Here is a 22185-nt window from a genome sequence, read left to right on the forward strand (position 1 = left end):
ACATTTTCGGGCGTAGTTTCTGTTTAATGTGATCGACACAGTTTACATCTCATTTTGTTTTCTAACTGACAGACCATTTGTCTCTACATTTAACAAAATATCAAATAACACAGGAACATTAATAAAAAAAGTATGTGAATAAACATACAGTGGTGGCCAAAAGTGGTGTCTGGAGGGGATTTGTGTTTAATGAGCCTTCAAGTTTGTAAACCATAAAAATATGAGAAAAATGATTTAATATTTTTAAATATGCGGGAAGAACAAAACACTAAACTTGAGGTTAGGGTATTTATATGACAAAATGATTAGGCAAAAAGTGGGTAGACTACAGCCACAGGTTAAATTTTATGCATAGAAAAACAAAAAGCTCACAGGAAACAGCATACATCGACTTTAATATAATCAGTTAATAATATTTCTTTCTTGTTTTTGCATGTTCATAATTTCTTTGTACGACAGCCTGTCCAAAAATTATGTCCACACAAATTGACATTTCATTGCGTTATGACAAAACAATTGCACTTAATAAAGACAAATATCATTTAAAATGGGATTGAAAGATGCTAAACAATCATGATATAATAAATAATAAAATGTGTACGAGTTCTGCTATTAGTTGCATTATTATCACTATCATCATCATCTTTATTATTTTTAACGTGGATGGTTTTTCTTTTTTTTGGATGATGGATGGGGCTGGGGGTACATTTCCAGAATATTGTGGAAAGTGAAAATTTAAGTCAAAACCGTCACTTATGCATTGTCCATATTACCACTTATGCCTATAGAATCTGCAGCTTTCAACAATCCCAATGTAATAACTGTCTGTACAATTTACAACTTACTTGTGGCATAAATTATTTTCAGGTCACTGCTAGTCAGGTTGCCTCAATGAACCCTTTTCACATTTCCAGGGTTCTCAGAAACAGAAGTTATCATATGTAAACTTCCATAGTTTACAATGTTAATTATTGCCGAAATGCTCATCACAGTCTGAAAACCGAAAAGGGTTAATCAGCAGCAGAGCTCAAAGCACGTCTCCATCTGGTGTTCATTCAGGGGAACTGCATTATGTCTTATTATGAGTATAATCATCACACTCAGCATCAACAAAAACAATCAATAGTCTATTTTATTGCAGTAACAGATTTTAACAATTATAAACACTTTCATTACAACATTGACTGCACAGAATAAATATTACCATTTGGGAAGTTCGTATTGTATGAGCATTGATACGTTTTCCCCCTATTTGAATTAAAAAAACAAACATGAATGACCTTTTCTGAAGGGAGAACAAGAGAGCACACTCACATTAAGGATGTAGGCAAGAATAATCTGGTCAAAAGTCCAAATTTTGCTATGATATTAAGTGCAATCTCAAGTCCTAATATTTCTGGATCAGAATGGAGGAAGCGCCGCCTCCTCCATTGCAGATTCCAGCCAGTCCGTACTGTCCCGATTTCAGATTGTGCACCATGTGTCCTACGATTCTCGCCCCTGACATTCTAGAAATCGCAAAACCGTCACATTAATTATCACGCAAATCTAATTCCAGTATGTCAATGTAGTGAACAGTGATGCATGAGAAGGATGTTGCTTACCCAATTGGATGTCCGAGGGAAACTGCTCCTCCGTGGATATTGACTTTGTTGGGGTCGATGTCTAACATCTTGATGTTGGCCAGCACCACAACACTGAAGGCTTCATTGATCTCCCACATGGCAATGTCTTCTTTCTTCAAACCGGTCGCCTTCAGGATCTGCACGACATACATGTTATTACACTGAATGACTTCAAAAACACTTCAGCTTTGCAATTAAGACGAATATTAGCTCACCTTAGGGAAGGCAAAGGCTGGAGCGATAGGGAAGTCGATGGGGGCGACAGCAGCATCAGCAAAAGCTGCAAATTAACATAAAATTGTGGTCCAGATGTGTAGGAAAAGCCAGCAAACATGCATTATCCGACAAAATTGGCCATATATGAGTAACTCACTATTATGTAGTCGGAATGCAAACAACTCAACTATATTTTTCAGTAGCAGGACAGTAACACAGAGTCCAAACAGCATAGTTTTCCCAGTAAAAAAGCCATTTTTTTCCAAGAAGCAGATGTAGCCTATTAAAAATGCTAAAAATAAACATCAATGATTTAAACAGGTGTGTATTGCCTCACCAACAATCTTTGCCAGCGGTGTGACGTTGAGCCTCTTTGCCGCATCTGCTGTCATGAGCACGAGAGCAGCCGCTCCATCATTCAGAGTACTAGCGTTGGCTGCCGTCACTGTGCCTGCAAAAACAAAGGTCTGCTCGTCTTTTGAACTGAAAACAATTCTTTATTATCCTCAAATCATACGTTTAAAAATAGTAACAGATGCATGACAAGAGATTATTAAAACAATGATTGAAAATGTACTTTACAGAATAACTTAATTTGACAATTTTACAATATGCACTTTTTAAAAATCTACAATCTTTAAGTACACTTAAAGGACAATTCCGGTGAAAAATGAACCTAGAGGTAATTAACACATGGTTACCGAGTCGATCATTCTCTGGGATGCGTTTTCATGATAATCGAATGTAAAGAGTTTTATCTCTGATTAGCTTATAACACTAGTATATGGGGCATAGAATAAGTAAAAGTAAATCGCTAGTCAATAATACCACTGACAAGGCTCAAAATAGCCTCACACTAACACGGTAGCATAATGAGGGTCCATGTGTGAGGCTATTTTGAGCCTTGTTAGTGGTATTAACTAGCCATTTACTTTTACCTATTCTATGCGTTATAAGCTAATCAGGTTTTAGAGATAAAACTCTTTCAACATTCGATTATCATGAAAACGCATCCCAGAGAATGATCGACTCTGTAACCATGAGTTAATTACCTCTAGGTTCATTTTTCACCGGAATTGTCCTTTAAGTGGCCTTTTATTTCAGGAATCTGCAAGTACAGGTTTTTTTTTTTCAATATACTTTTAAGATGTGAAGAACACTAAGAGTGCATGTTAGTAGAATTATGCAGACTTTTTCAGAAAGGCAAATGAAGTGATGATCTTGTACCGTTCTCTTTCTGGAACACAGTTTTCAGTTTGGGGACTTTGCTGAAGTCAACCTTCTTATATTCTTCATCTTCCTTCACAACAATGTCTGGTTTTCCTGAGCAGTGAGAGAGAAGATTTTAAAATCACAATAATGGTGCATTTTAATATATGCAACATTATATATATATTTTTTTATTTTTTTTGTGCTAGCGTATTTCTAGGGGTGCCACGAGATCAAAACCTTCAATAACGTGCTCGGCGCTCTCTGCATATGCTGTGAGTTTAGGTTACTTATAACGTTCATCTGGGAACACAATGTGTGCCATTTCACCAGATTTATAACGTAAATCATTAAAAAACCTACACAAGAGAATACATCAATGTGTTTTAAAATGTGCGAGTTGTTTGGCCAATATTAAACAAGGATTTGATCATGCTGTAAAGTGTAACAACAACAACAATTACCAGGCCTTCTGAGGCCTCTGCAGGCATTTGTTAATATAATGTACATTATTTACTAGTTGTTTATGTTGTGGATATTACATCATGTATTTTAACAGTTGTGCAATAAAACCCGGAACCAATTATTATTGCCTCATTGTTAATATATATATTAAGTCATTTTAGAAGCTATTGTTCACTTAGGTCTATTTTTATTACCACAAAAATTGTCAGATTACTCGATTAATCATCAAATTAATCGACTGATTACTCAATTACCAAAATAATAATTTAAAAATTTCAAAATGCACCTGCATTGTTTTGCATTTTGTGAAATTCAGTCGAATAAAAGACTCGTCATTGAAGATTTCTTAAAAATGGTGTTAGAATATAATCTCGTCTCATTCTTTAAACCCAATATTGTGTGACGTCTTGTCTCATGAGATAATCATATCATCACACCCTTACGTATTTTAGCTCATATTAGGCCATTTTTTACAAATAATAAGGAATTGAACAGCTACAGTAGTGAAACCAACCTCTCTGAGGGATGCTCACAGGAACCACTTCCACGGCCATGATCCCAGACTCCCACGCTGCTTTGCTGCGGCTGTAGGAGTTGATGGCAAATGCGTCCTGCTCCTCCCTGGAGATGCTGCTGTTCTTGGCTGTGTTTTCAGCACAGTTTCCCTAAAAATGGGGAAATATGGTGGCGTTGTACACAATCATGGCCTCTCCAGTGTTAAATGTCCAATGCTTCCACACAACTTCATTCACTCAATACCGGTACTTATTATCAGGCTAAGCTATCATGCAAATACAATGCACTCGGTCTTACTGGTTTATAAAAAATGTACGTGCCATGTGGAATTTGTTGTAGACATCCGTCAAACCGTCCTTAACAATCAGATCCTCCATCTTCACTCCACCATAAGGGGGCGCTTCTCTGGCCATGACATATGGAACCTGAGACATGCTTTCCATTCCACCAGCAACCATCACATCCTGGGAGACATGTAGATTCACTCATTTTGCTTTATTAGCACGCTAAAGGCTCACTCTTTCACACACAGCACTTTCTGAATCTCTGGTCATCCACACTACCTGATGGCCACACATGAGACTTTGAGCGGCCAGCATGATGGACTTCATCCCAGAGGCACACACTTTATTGATGGTAGTTGCTTCAGTGGACAGAGGGAGACCTGCATGAGGAAAACAAACATTACACAATCCTGGCAGACCCAACACTAGCACTAAAACTTCTCTTTGAGTAATTGCATTTGGAAATTCTCATCCCAGGCAAAGCACAAAAAAAATATGTATTATAAATCCCTCACCTGCACCCAGAACAGCTTGTCTGGTTGGCGCTTGTCCTTCTCCTGCTTGCAACACATTGCCCATGTAAACTTCCTTCACCTCCTCCAAAGGGATTCCTGTAGATGACATGCAAAAGTTTGAAAAGTATGGCCAGTATGATATTGAAAGAAGTCTTCTGCGTTTACCAAAGCTGCATTTATTTGATAAAAAATATAGTAAAATGGTAATATGTGAAATATTATTATAATTTCAAATAACGGTTTTCTATTTTAGTGTATTTTAAAAAGTAATTTATTCCTGTGATGCAAAGCCGAATATTCAGCATAATAATTATCCAGTTTTCAGTGTCAGATCCTTCAGAAATCATTATTTATTATACATTTTTAATACATCTGTGCTGCTAAATATTTTTTTGGAAACTAATACATTTTTTCAGGATTCTTTGATCAATAGAAAGTTAAAAAGAACAAAATGTATTTGAAATAGAAATCTTTTATAGGATTATACATGTCTTTACGGGCATTTTTGATCCATTTAATGCATCCTTGCAAAATACAAGTATTCTTTTATTTGCTCTGAACCCAAACATAATTATTTATTAATTTTATAATAATAATATAATATAATCTCATAAAATGATATTTAATAATAAAATAAAATGTGTATTTATGCTAAGATTATTAGGGGCTGGTTGCATTAACTGCTAAGACTAGTCTTACAAGTTAATCATCAAATTTTATTTAAGACTTCATAATTTTTTTTAAGTCAGTTATATAAAATTGTAGATTGGTCTAATTTGATACAGAAATTTGAAAAGTAAGACTGATGCATAAATGCAAGTCTGAGAACATGAACAGCTCCGAGTATAACGTCATGGGTAGCGTTCTCATAATTAAGGTTGAACACAGCATAAGCTCGTTGCTTTGGTTTAGGAGGACCTGTAAAAGACGACTGCTGTTTGTTTACAGCACTCAGTGACAGTGTCTATAAAGTGTTGATGACGTGTGATGTCTGTGCGAGCAGGGTGCGCGGAGGTATGGAAATACATGTGTTGAAAGACAGGTAGGACATCGTATCATTGCATTCGGACCGAATGCAATGTGGACAAACATTTTTGGTCCTGCGGCTTCCACGGAAGATATTATATGTACATGTTATGATATTTAGACAACTTTTATTATTGATTGCTATCAGGATGTGAAGAGAGTTTCAACCAGTTTAACAAAAAAGTGTTTATAAAACAAATTGCCTACCCTACATTTCACATGATGGCTATATTTATAATGCAATTGGTCCCAGATCTCTACCTGCTTTCTCAATGGCTCCTTTAATAGCAATGGAACCGAGTTTGGTGGCAGGTACTGTGGAAAGGCTTCCTTTGAAAGACCCCATTGGGGTCCTGACAGCACTGACGATGACAACTTCCTGTCCAGAGACAAATGAGAAAAGAAGATCATATTTACTGAATGCACACCTGACAGAAACAGTTCTGGCTCCATGAGGTGACAATCGCATAACAGTTTACTCACATTTAGAGATGGTCGTGTGCTGTAGGTCCTGCTTAGATATTTATGTGCCTGCTAAGACATATTCATAAAATGGGTGTCCGGTGAAATAGTATCTGGTTATAGCATTTATATCAACAAAGACGACCTACAGTTTATGAAGTGATACGCAATAGTTTAAAAGGTAAACAATGAAACAGGCCTGCAGTCAAACTGCTGCATGTGCCTTGAGTCGCAAAAGTTCGGCTATCAATAACTATCTATTTAGTTCAAACTCACCAGATGTCTGCAAAGGTGTGTGCGTGTGCTGTAAAGGGCACTGGATGCCATAGTTGCGATGAAAAACTGCATACACAGAAGAGCAAATTTCACCTTCAAACCTCCGAATGGAGTGAACGTTTGCAGAGAGCAGCCAATCACAGTAAGAGGTGTTTCTGCATCACATGGCGAAGGCCCGAAGCATTATGGGTAGTGTAGTTTCTAGTAGTTTCTATATCATAGTTGTTGAAAAACTTGAAAGTAGAGCAAAGGTAAAATCTTTTTCAAAACACTCACTTGTACAGGGTTCTAAGAAATGTAATATATGTCTCTATGTTGGTTTCATACTTTTTTAAAAGACTTTTATACCATTATCATGGAATAGTTAAAGTGTTCTTGGATTTAACAAAATGTGCCTTTTTTTAAGGTTTTTAAAAGTGTGATTTTGACACACAGTCCTCTCTAAATTTGATTTGGATGACAGAAAAAATCAGATGTAAAACAATGTAATTGCTTCACTGTTTCATTTATTTATTTGTTTTCTTTGTTTGTTTGTATAAAGCCTACTATTATTCATTGTGTTAAGAAATAGTAATAATAGAAGATTAAGCATATACCAAACATATGCCACTATTTAAAAAGATATGTGTGCCTATTTAAAAAGATATGTGTGCCTATTTTTTATCATCTACAGTTACACCATCTAGACATGTTTTACTTTACACTCCAGTGTCTTAAATTCAGAAACTGAAATATATTCATTATAAAAGAGTATTTTTTTTAATGTATTTTTAAACAGGTTGATAAGATTTACATAAATGGCTTGTTCAGTTTGCAGGAAAAAATGCATCCACTTTTTCTTATATATTTTTATTTATTATATTAGAAGATTAAATTCAATTCAAATTTATTTGTATAGCGCTTTTCACAATAGGCCTACATATTTTTTCAAAGCAGCTTTACAGAAAATGCATTTCAGAAATGTACAAAAATACAGTTAGTTAATCATAAATTTAGGGCATAAACGTACATACAAAAATACAGTTAGTTAATCATACATTTCATTTAAGATGAGTTAGAACTGAGTTGCAAGTTTTTGTGAATAATATTTGTAATATTTGTGATTTATTTGTAAAAAAAATAAAAATAAAGAAATCATACATTCAGACATTGTGGCATTGTCTGTACAAAATTACGTAGGCCTACATTATTAGGAATACTGAGACAGAAAATGTCTACATTTTCAGTTAAATGTTTAGTAGCAGTTCAGCCATCCATAGTTCAACAGAACACGATTCACTTGTTTTGAGGAGAAATCATACTCCGTTTGCCTTGGACCTTCTGAGAAATACAGATAACCTAAAAATTAAAAGAAGAAAAAATAATTTTCGGGAAAAATACAAAAGGAAACAGCATTAAAAAATGAATGATTGAATGGTTAAAGTTTTTTTGTGTTTAAGCTCACCATAATTTTCAAAAGCAGCGTCCACCTGTGAGCCAATACCAGGAAAATGATGCCGAATAGTTTTTGGAAAGCCTCTGTCCATCTGAGCTGTTCTTTCATTGAAGCTAAACCATTGTTAAAATTATGTTAGTTTTAATGTTATTTTAAAAAACGATTATAATCAGCACAATATTATATTGTTTTCTCACCTCCAGTATTTGCTTCCAACAAAGAACAAAGTGTGTCCGGTTGATTTCACGTGTACAGCTGCATCAATCTTTTTCACATATGTGGGAAATCCAAATTTGGTTATGGGTTTGGGATATCCAGGCAAAGTAGTGCTGCCTTTTACTCCCCAGTACTGCTGACCTGAATGTGAAAGACCACATGCACAACTACATTTACTGAAGCCTTTTTATACACAACTTAAAGACTCTAGGAAATGAGACTTTACCATTGAAAAGGAAGCTAATGTCTCTGCCACTGAACTCATAAGCAGCATCAACAGACTCAATGGATGGCCAGGCAGATTTGACTTCATGCATTGAAAGTCCACTGTAGTAGCCCTTTTTCCAGTAATACCTGATGGACATGAAGGCATGACAAATGGCATAGTTTTTTTAATAAACTTTTTTTAGTTACATTTTTACATGAACTTGCACCAATGACATTGCCAAAACCACATTAGGTTTATAATTGTGTGATTAAAAAAATGATGTGTGCAAATAAAATGATACAATTATATTCTTACCCATCTTTAAAGAAGTACAGTTCTCCACGAATGCTGGTTGCTGCATCAAATACTAAGTCACGCTTGCACGGTTCTGGTCGGCTTGGTTCAGGATTGGGTTTTGGTTCTGGTTTTGGTTTTGGTTTTGGTTCAGGTTTATCTTTTGACGTTCGAACACCTGGAACATTATAGAAAATGGGTGGAAAATACAGATTTATTGATTGTTTTATCCATAATAATAAGCATAAGTATAAGTAAAACATTTACCATACAGGGCCTGGACCCCAAGTCGGTCATCACGGGGAAGTGTATAGCCATTCGTGTTGACGTATCGGTAAGTTGGATACATGAGAGCTGAAGGGTCTTTGGAGTGATCTAGTCCCAGTGCATGGCCGAATTCATGAGCAGCCACCAAAAGCAGGTTTATATCTAAAACAATTAATGATTTTTTTTTTTATAAACTTGAATAATTTACATACACATAAGCATGTGATTCTATGTCATTTGTGCATTCACCTCGTGAACTTAGGGTCCACGTCTCATCATCATCAAAGTGTGTGTCTCCTCCCTGCTCTGGACCGGGGGAGTTGGCATGAGCCAGAACCCCATTAGGCCCATCAAATGGGTAAAAATCTCCATGATCTAAAAGGAAGAAGAAAAAAAAAAAAAAATATATATATATATATATAGCCTTTTTAAAATTATTTTATTTTTTAAATGAGGGATGTGTTAACCTACATCCAGCTTTGAAGAGAATCATGATATCAGCTGTGCCACTGTAGATCTGTTTGAAATCGAGTGGAATAACATCACTGTAGAGCTGGAAAGCTTTGGCAATAATGGCATCCACATCTCTCTGGCTCAACTGTGATGTATATTCAGTAATTCTGAGAGAGAAAGAAGCAAATCATGTTTAGAATCATTAAAGGTCACCATGACACCAATTGACAATTCATATTTTTATGGAATATTGCAGTGTTTATTATAAATTATTTATCCATGCACATTATCATTTCCATGCGCACTCTTAGTGTTTAATCAAAATAACTTCCTCTCCTTCTTGCAGCGACATCTAGGGCCCTGCACTTGGCGCAATGCAGCGGCGCGTTGATATTTTGAGGCAACTGAAATAGACTGCGCCATTGACCAACAAAAACCTGGTCTAAAGTCAATGGCGCAGTATTTTTGTTTGTTATTTAAAGGGTGCATTAGTGTTATGAGCCTATAGGCGGATCCACAACGTGCGTACACTCTGCTTATTACACACACAGGGACACGCAGCATCACACAAACATGCCAAATATTTTAAAAATAAAGGGATTACAATGTAAAAGAGTATATATAAAGATATGGTGGAATCCGGTTTGTCCCGTAGATGGAGACGCGTTCCGTCTTTCCACTTGCAAATTCCTCCATGTAAACAGTGAATCTGCCATGGGCGAGCGCAACTGGCTTTTAAAGGGAATGGGTTTCCAGTTTTCCTTCTTTTTTTTTTGAAGTCCCTTCATTGACAGTCTCATGCATTTTGCACAGAAAACTGGAAAGCATTTCTATATCTGGCAAGGTCCAATCTGATTGGTTGAATTTCTAGGAACAAACTTGTCTCATTTGTCATTTCATTAAGGAGCTAAACATTTCACATTTATGCATTTGGCAGATTGTTTTATCCAAGTGACTTACAGAGCAAGGAACATATTTTTATCACTTTTAGCTTTCCCTAGGAATCAAGCATGACCTCGATGTTGCTCTGCTAAACCAACCTGTATGTTACAACGCTCTGCTTCCAACTGGGTCTCCCCTGGAAGTGGCTGAATTTGGCCACGTCAGTGACTCCACAGCGTGGCAGCTTCATCGTCTCAAGAGTGTTTGAGTCCAGCTTGCCCGTGACCTCCAGTCCAAAAAACGCCTGCATGACCTTCAATTCCTTTTCCAGATCTGGGAGGAACATCGTTCTGCCTCGGGAATTAGTTGCATTATTGTCCCTGTAGAACTGTGACAGATAAGCCTGGGGAGAACGAGGAAGGAACGTTTTATAACATTAATGTATAGATTAGATAAGAAACATAAGAGTACATAAGGCATATACCGACCTCTGCTATTTGATGGTCTCCTGATGATGCAGTCGTAGGTGCGCCATCACAAAGAGACAAATACACCACAAGTGTCAGAACAAGAGCTGTCAAGCGCCCCATACTGCAGTCCTCTTCCTCTGCAGGGAAAGAAAAGTGTCCTCCACAGTCTCTGTTTGTGTCTTTTATAAGTCTAGATCGTCTAAAAGGGGGCATGTCCCGTGTTTTATCATTTCCAATCAGCAGTGGTATTCGCAGGGGTGGGAGGAAACTCTCATAGTTTCAGGGGGTTTTAAGCTCCTGTCTGAACATGTCAGACAAAAGTCTGTATTGACGTAGATGACTTTGTGACTTCACCTATGACTCAACTGAAAGGGCCGCTTTAGGAAGATTGTGGGTTTTGTATTCACTGTCTCTGCTTTTGATATCCTCCTTCTGGTCATTTTCATCCCCGGAGGGAATTTGTTTTATCCGAGTCTCTGGTTGGACGGGATGCATTTCCAATTTCCGACTGGCATTTTTGCTTCTGAGTGGAAAGGTGATTAATATTATGTTATAACTTTTATCTATTTTTTTTTAAAATCTTCACTAACAGATTTTCTTTTCAACATTGCAAGCAGTAAAACACTATGACTTACAATGACGGAATGAAGATACTGCTTTTTTAAAAAAAGGAGAGATGGTTGAAATGTGTTCAAAATGTTTGACAGCTTATCAAAATTATTAATGCAAAACAAAGTGTGTGCTCCCACACACACACACACACACACACACACACACACACACACAAAGTTAAAAAGTAAGCTCACCAGAATGATTTCCATCACATGTTTAAGAGAACAATATCGTCACTTCCTTATATTAATTTAAAATATAAAAATGGAAGTGGTTTTTCTACATCATAAATGACTTGCATCAGATGAAACGCAATGAACGCTGTCATCTTGCATCTGGTGTTTAGGAATGCAATCATGGGAGACAGTTGGGAGGGACAGTATTACCTAATCAGACAGACTTTGGCTCAGGCATTTCAGAATGATCAAACCAACATTTGAAGAAGAAGAAGTTTTATTTATATAGTGCCTTTCCGTATTGCTCAAGGTTGTGCTCAAGCTATACGAGTTGTGTTGTGCATCGAGGGATTTGTTCAGTAAATGAGTTTCCATTCATATGTTCACTTCTTCTTATCGATAATTTTTTTTATCCGCCTCAAGTAAGCACATACATTTATTTTATGCGCATTTTTAGAATGTATGCACGTCTTGGCGTTTCCATCCGAGTTTTTATGCGATATCCCAAAATGCGCATAAAATAGGTGGATGGTTTTTTCTACAAATTCTAAAAGTCTAAATAGTTTTTTAAAATGGCTTTCTGGGTGTTTATCTCTAACAATCAGCAGTCATAACAACGGGGGTGAGGGTGGAAAATGGCTTGAGAGGCTGACGGGGGTTCTCAGAAGGTTCAGGGACAAATAAATGGAATTTTGGATTTTCCCAAGAAGGAATGCCCTTTTATATATGCATTTTAAATTATTATATTATATAATGTCACCAAGAAACATCTCACAGCCTTTAATGATCAAGTGTATGAATACATTTGACCAAATTCATCTCAAGAGTTGTGTCCTGCTGTAGTATTTCTATCCCACACACTTTGATCCATGTTAGTAATATACATATTTACTAGTCATATATATTATTTTCTTTATTACTTTTGTTAACTTAAAGGTCCAGCTATAATATTTCAATTTGAATACAGTTCATAAATGTGTTATTTGCAAGGTATACCAATAATTATTTTTAGATCATGCACTCCAGACAAATTTATTTTCAGGTAAAGTGGGCAGAGCTTGTGGCCTGTAAACATTTAAGCATTAAATGTTTATAGTCTATAGACAATGATATACTGGACAGAAGGCTTTGTGTGTTTTTCTAGGCTTTGATTGACGTTTTACATAACCACTGGAATTCCCTTCAGGGCACATCATACGAGTTTGCTAAATCCTGACATGAATGAAAGACGCAAATGCAAAAACACAACCCTGAGGCTGTTTAACAGAGGTATCCAAAACACCCTCACTTATGCCCTAAAATGTAACCACAGGAAGTTTGTCCATATATGTCCCAGCGATCCTTTAACAGTTCTACTTGTTTTTATTCAACTAAAACACAGCGATGACAAGACTAATCTATCCCTCATAGCTCTATACTCAGAAATGCCTATATAATATCAACTTCAACAAGCATCAACATGCTTTGACTAAAAGTCTGACCTTTTCTAAAGCTTTAGAGTTTTATTTATTATTGAGAGTTAAGATGGTTTGATATTCCAGTAGCCGATCACTGATATTGAATTTACAATCTGCGTTTGCTCAGTAAGTCGGCTCTGAGTGTCTTTAACATATTACAGTTTTTCTCGATTGGTTAAACACTATAACCAGGCTTTTGAACTAAAATTTCAAAACCATAATGCCATTTATCAAAAAGCACACCCATTTCACTAAACTATAAACACAAAACCCTTCATTTCTCATTGCCTACACCATGTGGTCATTTAAAAAGCACTAGTATTCAGTATTGTTCACTCAAGTCAGCACAGCTTCAGCTCAGTTAGCACACAATTGCCCAGGTGAAAACACTAAGAGTCAAAATTTAACACACATCAATCAGATCCTTCAATAGATAGATAAAAGAGCCCAAATCAGTTTATTGAGTTTTGAAACAATAGATCCAGAAAGACATGAAGAAAGAAGTCAGGGAGGGATAGGAAGAGGAGGAAAGGTAAGGGGAAGGGCAAGAAGACAAGTGGTCTCGGATGAAATTCAATCCACTTTAGTTGACCATGTCCTTGTCCATGATATGACTATGGGGGAGGCTGGGCTACGAGTAAGGCAGAATTTGAGACACTTCACCGTCGCCTCCATCATCAGAAGCTTCAGGGAGGTGTGCTGGCAAACATAATTCTATCACTGAATACTGTAAGAGGCAAACATTTCCCATTGTCTTTGATGAGGTTTATTTTCTAGCAAGAAAACGCCAGCAGTCGTACAGTCACACAGAGTGCTGCAGAGTGTGACAGTGAAGGGAGAGCATCCTTCCTCCTTTATAGTCTTGACTCCCAGACTGTTGTTATCTTTCTAGGCCAATGATGGTTTTTCAACCATACGTGGAACATTCTTAGACTTGTAAAAAAAAAAAAAAGTACTTTTACAAGAGTACATGAATGAATAAAAATATGCCAATGTATCCATTGGTTGTGTCTTTTGTGTTCATCATGTGAAAAGTTTGTGAGGGGGGGAACCACAAGCAACATAACTTACCAGTTTTGGAAATGTTGTTTTGAATTTATTACACCAGTGTGTAAGACTATGTTGTAGTGTGTTTGATTTTGATGGCTTGTGTGTCCAGTCTGAGGACAAAGTTTGTTTTTTCAGCAAGAGTGAATGGTTTTGAGTGTAGAGCTTCATTTTGACCTAAAAATAGGATGTTTGGGGAATTGGGTGAGACGTTATGGATTTGTGTTTACTGTTTTGAGAATATGAGGCATAGTTTCAAGAAATGTGTTTAAGCAATCGAGAAAAACTGTAAATACAACAGTATTTAACCTGGCAAAAACTATTCTTGCTTCTGAACATGCTCACATACTCTTCTTGAGTTGAATTAGGCACTTTAGTTTGTTTGAAAATAACATTAAACAGATTCTGTAAATATACATTATTTTAAAATTAGTTAACAGCTATATTAGAGTACCACAACAAATTTGAACAACAGACAGATTCAATGAACAATGAATTGTGCACATGCATTTCTTTATAAAAAGAGCTATACAACGTTAAAAAAACTATGATCAATAAGTTATGACAACATATGTTTTTACATTGCTTTAACTCATCAAAAGTAATACAAGATTCAACTAACTTTTTAAGTCAGTTAATGTGATTTAAGTTGAAATTACTTAAATATCCAAGTTGGTAAAAATAACCTGCTGCATTTCATTTTTGATTAAATCTTGACAAACAGGGCAGGAAGTAATTGCTCTTCATCACACGGAGAAGCCTCTTACTGTTGGAGCTGAACATATACATCTTTGTCCCGCTGTAGAGATAAATGTAACCTGGAAGAAAAAATCATTATTATAATGTCTAATCATTGTACTTTAATGCTTGTAGAAAATTGGTTAAAACCTACCTTTGGACAGATGGGCTGCTGTAACCTCTCCGGTCATCCCTGGAAATCCATTTGCCAGTCGTTTGGGATACCCTGTGTCCATCTTCTTCGCCCTCTCATCAAAGCTACCCCAAAAAAGAGACATTTTCCAACAGTTTTTTTTTTTTTCAGAGCAAAATCCACAGGTTTTTGTTAATGCTTTGGCACTTGACCAACCTGTAGTACATCTTGTCAATGAAGATAAGCGTTTTTCCTGAGTTTTTGTCGTGGACGGCAGCATTAACTTTTCTTACGGATAAAGGCAGACCAAAGCGGCTGAGAAACTTGGGATAGCCCGGCTCAACGTTGTTTCCATTAAAAGCCCAGGCTTGTCTACCTGTAAACAAAGACCAGCTATGCTAAGATGTTTTCTGAGCATGGATACAGAGATTGTAAGTGTGATTGTGGTTTAAGCATTCCCATTGTTTAAGAAAATACCTTTGAAAAAGATAACTTTTCCTGGCACTGGATTTTCGTACGCAGCATCTATATTGTCCGGAGAGTTGGGCCAGAAAGTCTTGATCAGTTGCGCCACACCTCTGCCTCGAGAACTACGCCAGAAAAAGCTGTAGGAAGACACATGAAGTCATTTCATTTAAACAATGTAGGTCTACATAAAAATCCCCAATATTTTATTTGTTTTTATGTATTACCTGTCCTTGAAGAACATTGTTTCTCCCTTAAAAGTTGTAACAGCATCAAAGATCAGGTTAGGGTCACAAGCATTAGGAGCCGTTGGTAATTCAGGTTGGATGGGGGTTCTGTCTCTGTTTGGGCCTGAAGGAAATACCACATGGTAAACAAATGACTGACTATGTTTGTCACAAACATTATAGATTTGAAGATCATATTACCATAGAGCGACTGAATCCCTCTGATGTCATCAGAGGGCAGAGAGAAACGACCCGGATCCCTGAAGCTGTATGAGGGAAACATCAGAGCGCCAGGAACGTTGGAATGAGAAAGACCCAAAGAGTGACCAAACTCATGGGCAGCCACCAAGAACAGGACAATACCTGCAGAGAAATGAAGTAGAACAGATTAGGTACAAGTTAAACACACATTTAAACAAGGGGTGCCAAGGTAACAATCCACAGTAATGAAGTCATTGCACTTTTTCAATCACTAAAATCAAAGAAAAAAAAATCTAAAAACTAGCAAAACTTACCTCTTGATGAGCGGAAGCTGAAAACCTCATCATCATCGAAATGTGCATCTCCACCAATTCCAGATGAGGGAGCGAAAGCATGAGCCAAAATGCCTCGTGGTCCATCAAATGGGAAAGGATCGCCATGATCTGAAAGATATTTTACATTATGTTTAATAAAGAATTTAGGTCTTCATTTTTAATAGACTATTTTTATTTATAAAACATGCTTATAAATCAAAGGGCTTCAGATAGGACATACTTCAAAGAAATATTGATGCGATTAATAATCCTGCTGATGCATCTATCTGCATATATGGCGGTTAAATCATGAATTTTAAGCTATTTAACCATTTGCCAAAATCAAGTGAATTGGGATTCTTCAATTTGGTGTGCAATATTTAAAACTGACATATGTTCAATAAATGATTTTACAAGTGCAATTTAATGACGCCATTGGTAAGTGGCTTGTCGCACTTCACATGCTTGCGGCGTAACTGTTTTTAGTACCTTTACGTTATCGCTCCCACTTCCAAGTGGTGCTCAATGCAGAGCTAACTGACATCCAGCTCCCCCTCTCTCGATGTAATAGGTGGAACTTGACCTAATTTAGGTTTAGGGATAGGGTTATAGGGTTACGGGGGTGGCTTGACCTTCAAACTCCACCCTTTACATCCAGAGAGGGGTTGGACGTCAAGTTCCACCCATTGGCTTTGCAGTGAGCTTTACACTAAGGCAAGTCATTTCTCTTGGCAACAATGTTTTCAATCACGCAAGTACAGCTCTTAACTCTCTTTGAATGGGGAAACATGAAATTCTCCAAAGCGGTTCGCCAAGCAAGCTTACGATTAAATTGGACTAATTGGCCTGCACTAAATATCATCTATTAAAATGACTTACACTGAAGATAGATAGATAGATAGATAGATAGATAGATAGATAGATAGATAGATAGATAGATAGATAGATAGATAGATAGATAGATAGATAGATAGATAGATAGATAGATAGATAGATAGATAGATAGATAGACTATAGATTGATATAGATAGACATTAAAGTAAAAAGAAGGAGTCAAACTTACATTTTGTTCCAAAGGAGATCATGATGTCAGCTGTGCCTCTGTAGATACGGCTGAATGTCAGAGGAGTGACGTCTGCCCACACTTTCAGGGCTCTTCTGATGGAGTCATCCACCTCTGCTACTGACATGTCAGGGGTGTAGTTCACAATCCTGAGGAAAAGGACCACAGTCGGTTTCTGCTTCTCTTTCTTCTGTGACACCAAGAGAACTGATATTATACACACCTGTATGTGAGCTTGTTGGTCGGCCATTTGGGACTGCCTCCAAACGTGGAGTACGCAGCAACATCTGGAACTCCACAGCGGGGCTTCTTCATCACCTCCAGTGTTTCTTTGTCCAGCTCTCCAGTGACCTCGATTCCAAAAAACCTTTGCATCTCTTTCATCTTCTCAGTCAGTGGACTGGCACTTCGTTGGAAGACAGTTTTTACATCTGTTAGATTGTAAAAACTCTTCAGGTAATGCTAAAGAGAAAAAAACATGGAATTATAGGAGGAATTATGAGTAATAATGACAAACAATATTATTAGGCCTATATGAAGAAGAAGAAAAAATCATACCTCTGCAGTGATTTCATCTTTGTTAGCCGGCTCTGTAATCGGTCCTGCGTGAATAACAAGCACCAGGCTTGCAAGAAAACCCAGCTGGCGGTGAATCCTCATGTTGTGAGTTACTTCATACGATCTTGAGCTTCTCTGGAAGCGTCTGATCGAGGCTTATATACTCTTAAAACTGTGAGGTGTTGAGCAACGGGGGAAATTATCAGCCACAAACTTCCGTGACTGTGAGTAACTCATTAAACTGACAGACTGACAATAATTACAAGATTTTAAGGTTATTTTACTGTAATACAACCTCTTTCTTCTTGAGTATCATAACATTTTGATTTAAAAAATTTGAATATCGTGCAAAAGTTTTTTTTTCAGTAATTCAACTTAAAAGGTGAAACTAATATATTATATAGACTCATTACATGCAAAGTGAGATATTTCAGGCCTTTATTTGTCATCATTTTGATGATTATGGCTTACAGCTATGAAAACCTGCACAATATTACAATTTTGAATTTGGGGTTACAGCTTGTAAGCTGTAAGCCACAATCATCTAAATTATAACAAATAAATGCTACAAAAATCTCACAAATTTTCGAGTTTCACCTATATATGTATATATATATACAATATTTGAAAGTAAAATCTCACATCCGCTAACATTTTTATTGCTAAGTCTGATGACTTCAAGCATTCGCAATAAAAACTCAAATGCAGAAGTGAAACATGCAGTTAATCTTTATTCTCATCCCACTAAATAATGCAACCTTTGTTCCTTTATCAGAATGACAGCAGCAAGAAATCTGTAGACATACAAGGACATGTCAGACATGATCCAAGTTCCTCATTCATCCTCCTCTTTGGTTTTGATTCACTGCTGTGATGTCAGTCATCCAATAATAGCTGCCAGGGTAATAATAGCTCAACTGTGTTTGTGTGTGCGTGCAGGTTAGTGCTTGAGGATTGAAAAGCAGACAACTAAAAAACTAAAACACATAGTTTGTTTTAGCATTAGGGTTTTGGTTAAAGTGTTGGTCTGTACTAAATGTAATTTGTACAATTTTAGAAGAAATTAAGTCAAAGGGAAATCCCCAGTTTATTAAGCAAGGCTGCATGTACAGTATGTCTATATATGCCTCTTTGTGTGAGGTGTGCTTGTGTTATTGAAGATACAGGTAAAGGAACCAAACTATCCTGAAAGTGGTCCATACTCGTGCAATATGTAAATGTATATTACACTGTTAAAATGTTTAATGTGAAATTACAGTATTCCAGGTTAATAATTGTATGACTCTCACAGTAATATCTGACCGCACTCTTTGAATTTGAAAATTATCATACTGTATTTCTACAGTGCATGGACTATGAAGGTACCCAGCATGCAGTGTGGCAGGAACGGATTATGCTGTGAAGTTTCTTGATCTTGTTGGTTTTGGTGTTTTGCCGCTGAATTTATTTTTGGTTTAGCAGATTGTGTTGTTTGTTTATTTTGTAATATTCAGAATTGATCTTTTTTATTATGATTACATTATATGTATATATTGTATATATATACATACTGTATACATACTCACCAGCCATTTTATACACCTAATTTAAAAAAAAAAAAAAAAATATTTTACAAGGATGCATTATATTGATTTAAGTGACAGTAAATATATTTATACAAAACACTTCTGTTTCAAATAAATGCTATTCTTTTGAGTTTCCACAAAAAAGGATAGAGAATTTTTTTTTTTTTTTGTACATTTTTTAATAAACATGACAAGTCAATTGTTTAAAATCTATAGGCAGGTTTTTTTTTTTTTTTTTTTAAAGGCTTTGATTGTAGTTTTACATTCCTGCCTAACTACTGGACACATTTCCCGTATTTTACAAACACATGGTAGTGACTAGTGAAAATAAACGTAGTCATCCATTTCTCAGAAGCTCATACACTTTAGCAATCGCAAAAAGTGATGTGATTTGATGATCTAGCCTTTTATAAAATGGTGTGTTTATTGTTGGGTGTTTAGTTGGTTTTATCTGTCAGTTTTTACCAAGTTTAATCATATAAATAATATATTCGTTTTACTCAATTATCTGAGTCGGAAAGGCTCTGAGTTAATGTTAAAAGTATTTCCCTGCCAAAAACAATTATTGCTTCCAAAATGAACATGCTCACATACTCTTCAATTGAATTAGTCACATAGTTTATTTGAAAATAATCAATAACCTTAAACATTATTACCGTATATAAATACACATTCTTTTAAAAGGTTAACAAGAATAGAAGTAAAATAGAAGTCCAGTGACAATTTTGACCAGCAGATTGCAGAAATATAATGAACAATTCATTTATTTGAACTGTTCCTGCAAATGCATTTAAGTAAGTAATTTCTTGTGTCTTGTTTCGGGGCAACTCGACTAACAGGGCAGGAAGTTATTGTTGTTCAGCACACGGAGGAGCGTCCTGCTGCTGTTGCTGAACTCATACACCTTTGTCCCACGGAAGAGATAAATGTTATCTGGAAGAAAAGAAGTCAGTGAGTCTTTTGTATTGTTACAGATCTGTAGAAAAGGAAGTTAGAAACACATACCGCCGATCAGATGGGCTGCTGTAACCTCTCCAGTCACAGCTGGAAATCCATCTGCCAGTCGTTTGGGATTTCCTTTGTCCATCTTCTTCATCATCTCATTATAGCTACCAAAAAAAGGGAAATTATACATATGCCTTTTCGGAGCAAATTTGAAGGGCTTTTGTTTATGATACGGGACTTGACCCACCTATAGTAATATATGTCAAAGAAGAGCAGTGTTTTTCCTGAGATTTTGTCGTGGACGGCAGCACTAACTTTAGTCACAGATGGTGGCAGACCAAAGCTGCTGAGAGGCTTGGGATAGCCCGGCTCAACAATGTTGCTTTTAAAAGCCCAGACTTGTTTACCTATAAATAAATACAGGCCATAAGTTTGTTTGCTTTGGGAAAAAAGTGCAACACTCCTGAAGAAATCCAACTTAATTGATTAAAACCGTGTGATATTTCGGCCATTGTCAAGGCCTTCATCAGACATGATTTTACAGAGAATGTAAGTGTGACTGTGGTTTCAGCATTCCCAGATTGATTGAGAAAATACCTTTGAATAGGAAAAGTATTTTTTCCACTGGATCCTCGTAAGCAGCATCTATATTATCCGGGGCGTTGGGCCACAAATTACTGATTAGATGTTGCGTCACACTTCCGCTCGGAGTACTACGCCAGACAAAGCTGCACAGAGGCACATGAAGTCATTTCATAGTATTTTATGTATATACTGTATATATATATATATATCCACTAATATGGGTAAATATGAGCAAAGGCGGCTGTGAAAATAAATCTGCATTGTTCATTCTTTTGATCTTTCATAATTTTTTTTTTTTTTTTATACAAAATTCTAACCTTTCATTGAAGTAAAACAGTTGAAAGTGGGGGGAAACTTACATTATGAAATAGAAATTCTTATTAGTAAAATATCTGGAACTTCAAAAGGGACAGGGTTCATGATACTAAAAAAAGAGCTTTTTTAGGGTTTAGTGCAAACAGGGATAAAAAGTACCCCTTGCCCTCGGTTAAATATACAACTACTGTAGATCTTTAATGTTGTGGGCCTATTTTTTTTGCTGGAGGTCCTGGACATCTTGTTCAGATACATGGTATCATGGATTCTAGTAAATACCAACAGATAAAAAAATAAAACCTGACGGCTTCTGCTAGAAATCTTACAACGGGCCATAGTTGGATCTTCCATCAGGACAACGATCCATAACAAAAATCAACACAAAAACGTGTCACTGAGCACAAAATGAAGCTCCTTCCATGACCGTCCTAGTTCCCTGACCTGAACCCTACAGATAATGAGTGGGCTGAACTGAAGAGAAGAAGCACCAACATGGATCTGGGAATCGGAAGGATCTGGAGAGATTCTGTATGAGGAATGATCTCTGATCTCTTGTCAGGGGTTCTTCAAACTCATCAGGCATTTTAAGATAAGACTCATAGCTGTTATCTTGGCAAAATTATATTGCAATAATTGGGTGGCAATATTTGTGGTAAAAGTGAACTAGAGAAAAACATTTATTTCATAATGTGAGTTTCCCCCCCCACATTCAATTGTTTTACTTCAGTGAAAGGTTAGAATTTCATGATTTTTTAAAACAAAAGATCAAAAGGATAAACAATGTATATATTTTCACAGCCGCCTTTGCTCATATTTACCAAGGGTGCCAATATTAGTGCAGGGCACTGTATAAACAGGATTTCTATTTGTTTTGATGTATTACCTGTCCTTGAAGAACATTGTTTCTCCCCTAAAAGTTGTAACAGCATCAAAGATCAGGTTAGGGTCACAAGCGTTAGGAGCCG

General features: G+C 36.5%; 3 protein-coding genes across 4 annotated transcripts; all 3 read right to left on the bottom strand.

The window, feature by feature from the left end:
• Positions 1-321: 321 nt before the first annotated feature.
• acat1 (acetyl-CoA acetyltransferase 1) lies at positions 322-6765 on the bottom strand. Of its 2 annotated transcripts, none has more exons than XM_079600125.1 (12): positions 6595-6765; positions 6340-6390; positions 6118-6235; positions 4831-4926; positions 4595-4695; positions 4352-4495; positions 4030-4180; positions 3069-3164; positions 2179-2292; positions 1841-1905; positions 1605-1762; positions 322-1508 (listed from the first exon to the last, which is right to left on the bottom strand). In XM_079600125.1, the coding sequence occupies exons 1-12, from the start codon at positions 6664-6666 to the stop codon at positions 1388-1390; spliced, it is 1287 nt and encodes a 428-aa protein (XP_079456251.1). In that variant the 5' UTR covers positions 6667-6765; the 3' UTR covers positions 322-1387. The 2 variants fall into 2 exon arrangements, with proteins under 2 accessions (XP_079456251.1, XP_079456252.1); XM_079600126.1 differs by having other exon boundaries at positions 6340-6387; positions 6595-6719.
• A 687-nt stretch (positions 6766-7452) lies between these two features.
• LOC306991327 (uncharacterized protein) lies at positions 7453-17973 on the bottom strand. The gene is made up of 20 exons (XM_079599061.1): positions 17811-17973; positions 17476-17714; positions 17253-17401; positions 16190-16318; positions 15876-16037; positions 15675-15798; positions 15460-15587; positions 15199-15358; positions 15004-15107; positions 14811-14929; positions 10838-11089; positions 10508-10752; positions 9486-9634; positions 9264-9389; positions 9015-9176; positions 8769-8925; positions 8472-8599; positions 8227-8386; positions 8039-8142; positions 7453-7932 (listed from the first exon to the last, which is right to left on the bottom strand). Exons 1-20 carry the CDS (start codon positions 17910-17912, stop codon positions 7829-7831), a joined length of 3003 nt encoding a protein of 1000 aa, XP_079455187.1. The 5' UTR covers positions 17913-17973; the 3' UTR covers positions 7453-7828.
• Positions 17974-19978: 2005 nt separating this feature from the next.
• LOC306991701 (stromelysin-2-like) lies at positions 19979-22185 on the bottom strand. Its single transcript, XM_079599796.1, has 5 exons — positions 22104-22185; positions 20918-21048; positions 20568-20727; positions 20381-20484; positions 19979-20308 (listed from the first exon to the last, which is right to left on the bottom strand). The coding sequence occupies exons 1-5, from the start codon at positions 22118-22120 to the stop codon at positions 20208-20210; spliced, it is 513 nt and encodes a 170-aa protein (XP_079455922.1). The 5' UTR covers positions 22121-22185; the 3' UTR covers positions 19979-20207.

Source organism: Phoxinus phoxinus (assembly GCF_949152265.1).
Source record: "Phoxinus phoxinus genome assembly, chromosome: 23".
NCBI lineage: Eukaryota > Metazoa > Chordata > Actinopteri > Cypriniformes > Leuciscidae > Phoxinus > Phoxinus phoxinus.

Bases quoted from the DNA above. Each gene is read 5' to 3' on its own strand.
- LOC306991701 (XM_079599796.1), bottom strand. The intron at 20,485-20,567 runs GTGGGTCAAGTC...TTTTTTTGGTAG, and splicing joins TTTGACATATATTACTATAG to CTATAATGAGATGATGAAGA. The intron at 20,309-20,380 runs GTATGTGTTTCT...CTTTTCTTCCAG, and splicing joins AGCAGCCCATCTGATCGGCG to ATAACATTTATCTCTTCCGT.
- acat1 (XM_079600125.1), bottom strand. From the start codon at position 6,666: ATGCAGTTTTTCATCGCAACTATGGCATCCAGTGCCCTTTACAGCACA. The intron at 4,496-4,594 runs GTAGTGTGGATG...CATGTCTCCCAG, and splicing joins GTCTCATGTGTGGCCATCAG to GATGTGATGGTTGCTGGTGG. The intron at 2,293-3,068 runs GTACAAGATCAT...TTGTTTTTGCAG, and splicing joins TGTGTTCCAGAAAGAGAACG to GCACAGTGACGGCAGCCAAC.
- LOC306991327 (XM_079599061.1), bottom strand. From the start codon at position 17,912: ATGAGGATTCACCGCCAGCTGGGTTTTCTTGCAAGCCTGGTGCTTGTT. The intron at 9,635-10,507 runs GTTGGTTTAGCA...TTTCTCTCTCAG, and splicing joins CAGAGCGTTGTAACATACAG to AATTACTGAATATACATCAC. The intron at 8,926-9,014 runs GTAAATGTTTTA...ATAATGTTCCAG, and splicing joins TGGGGTCCAGGCCCTGTATG to GTGTTCGAACGTCAAAAGAT.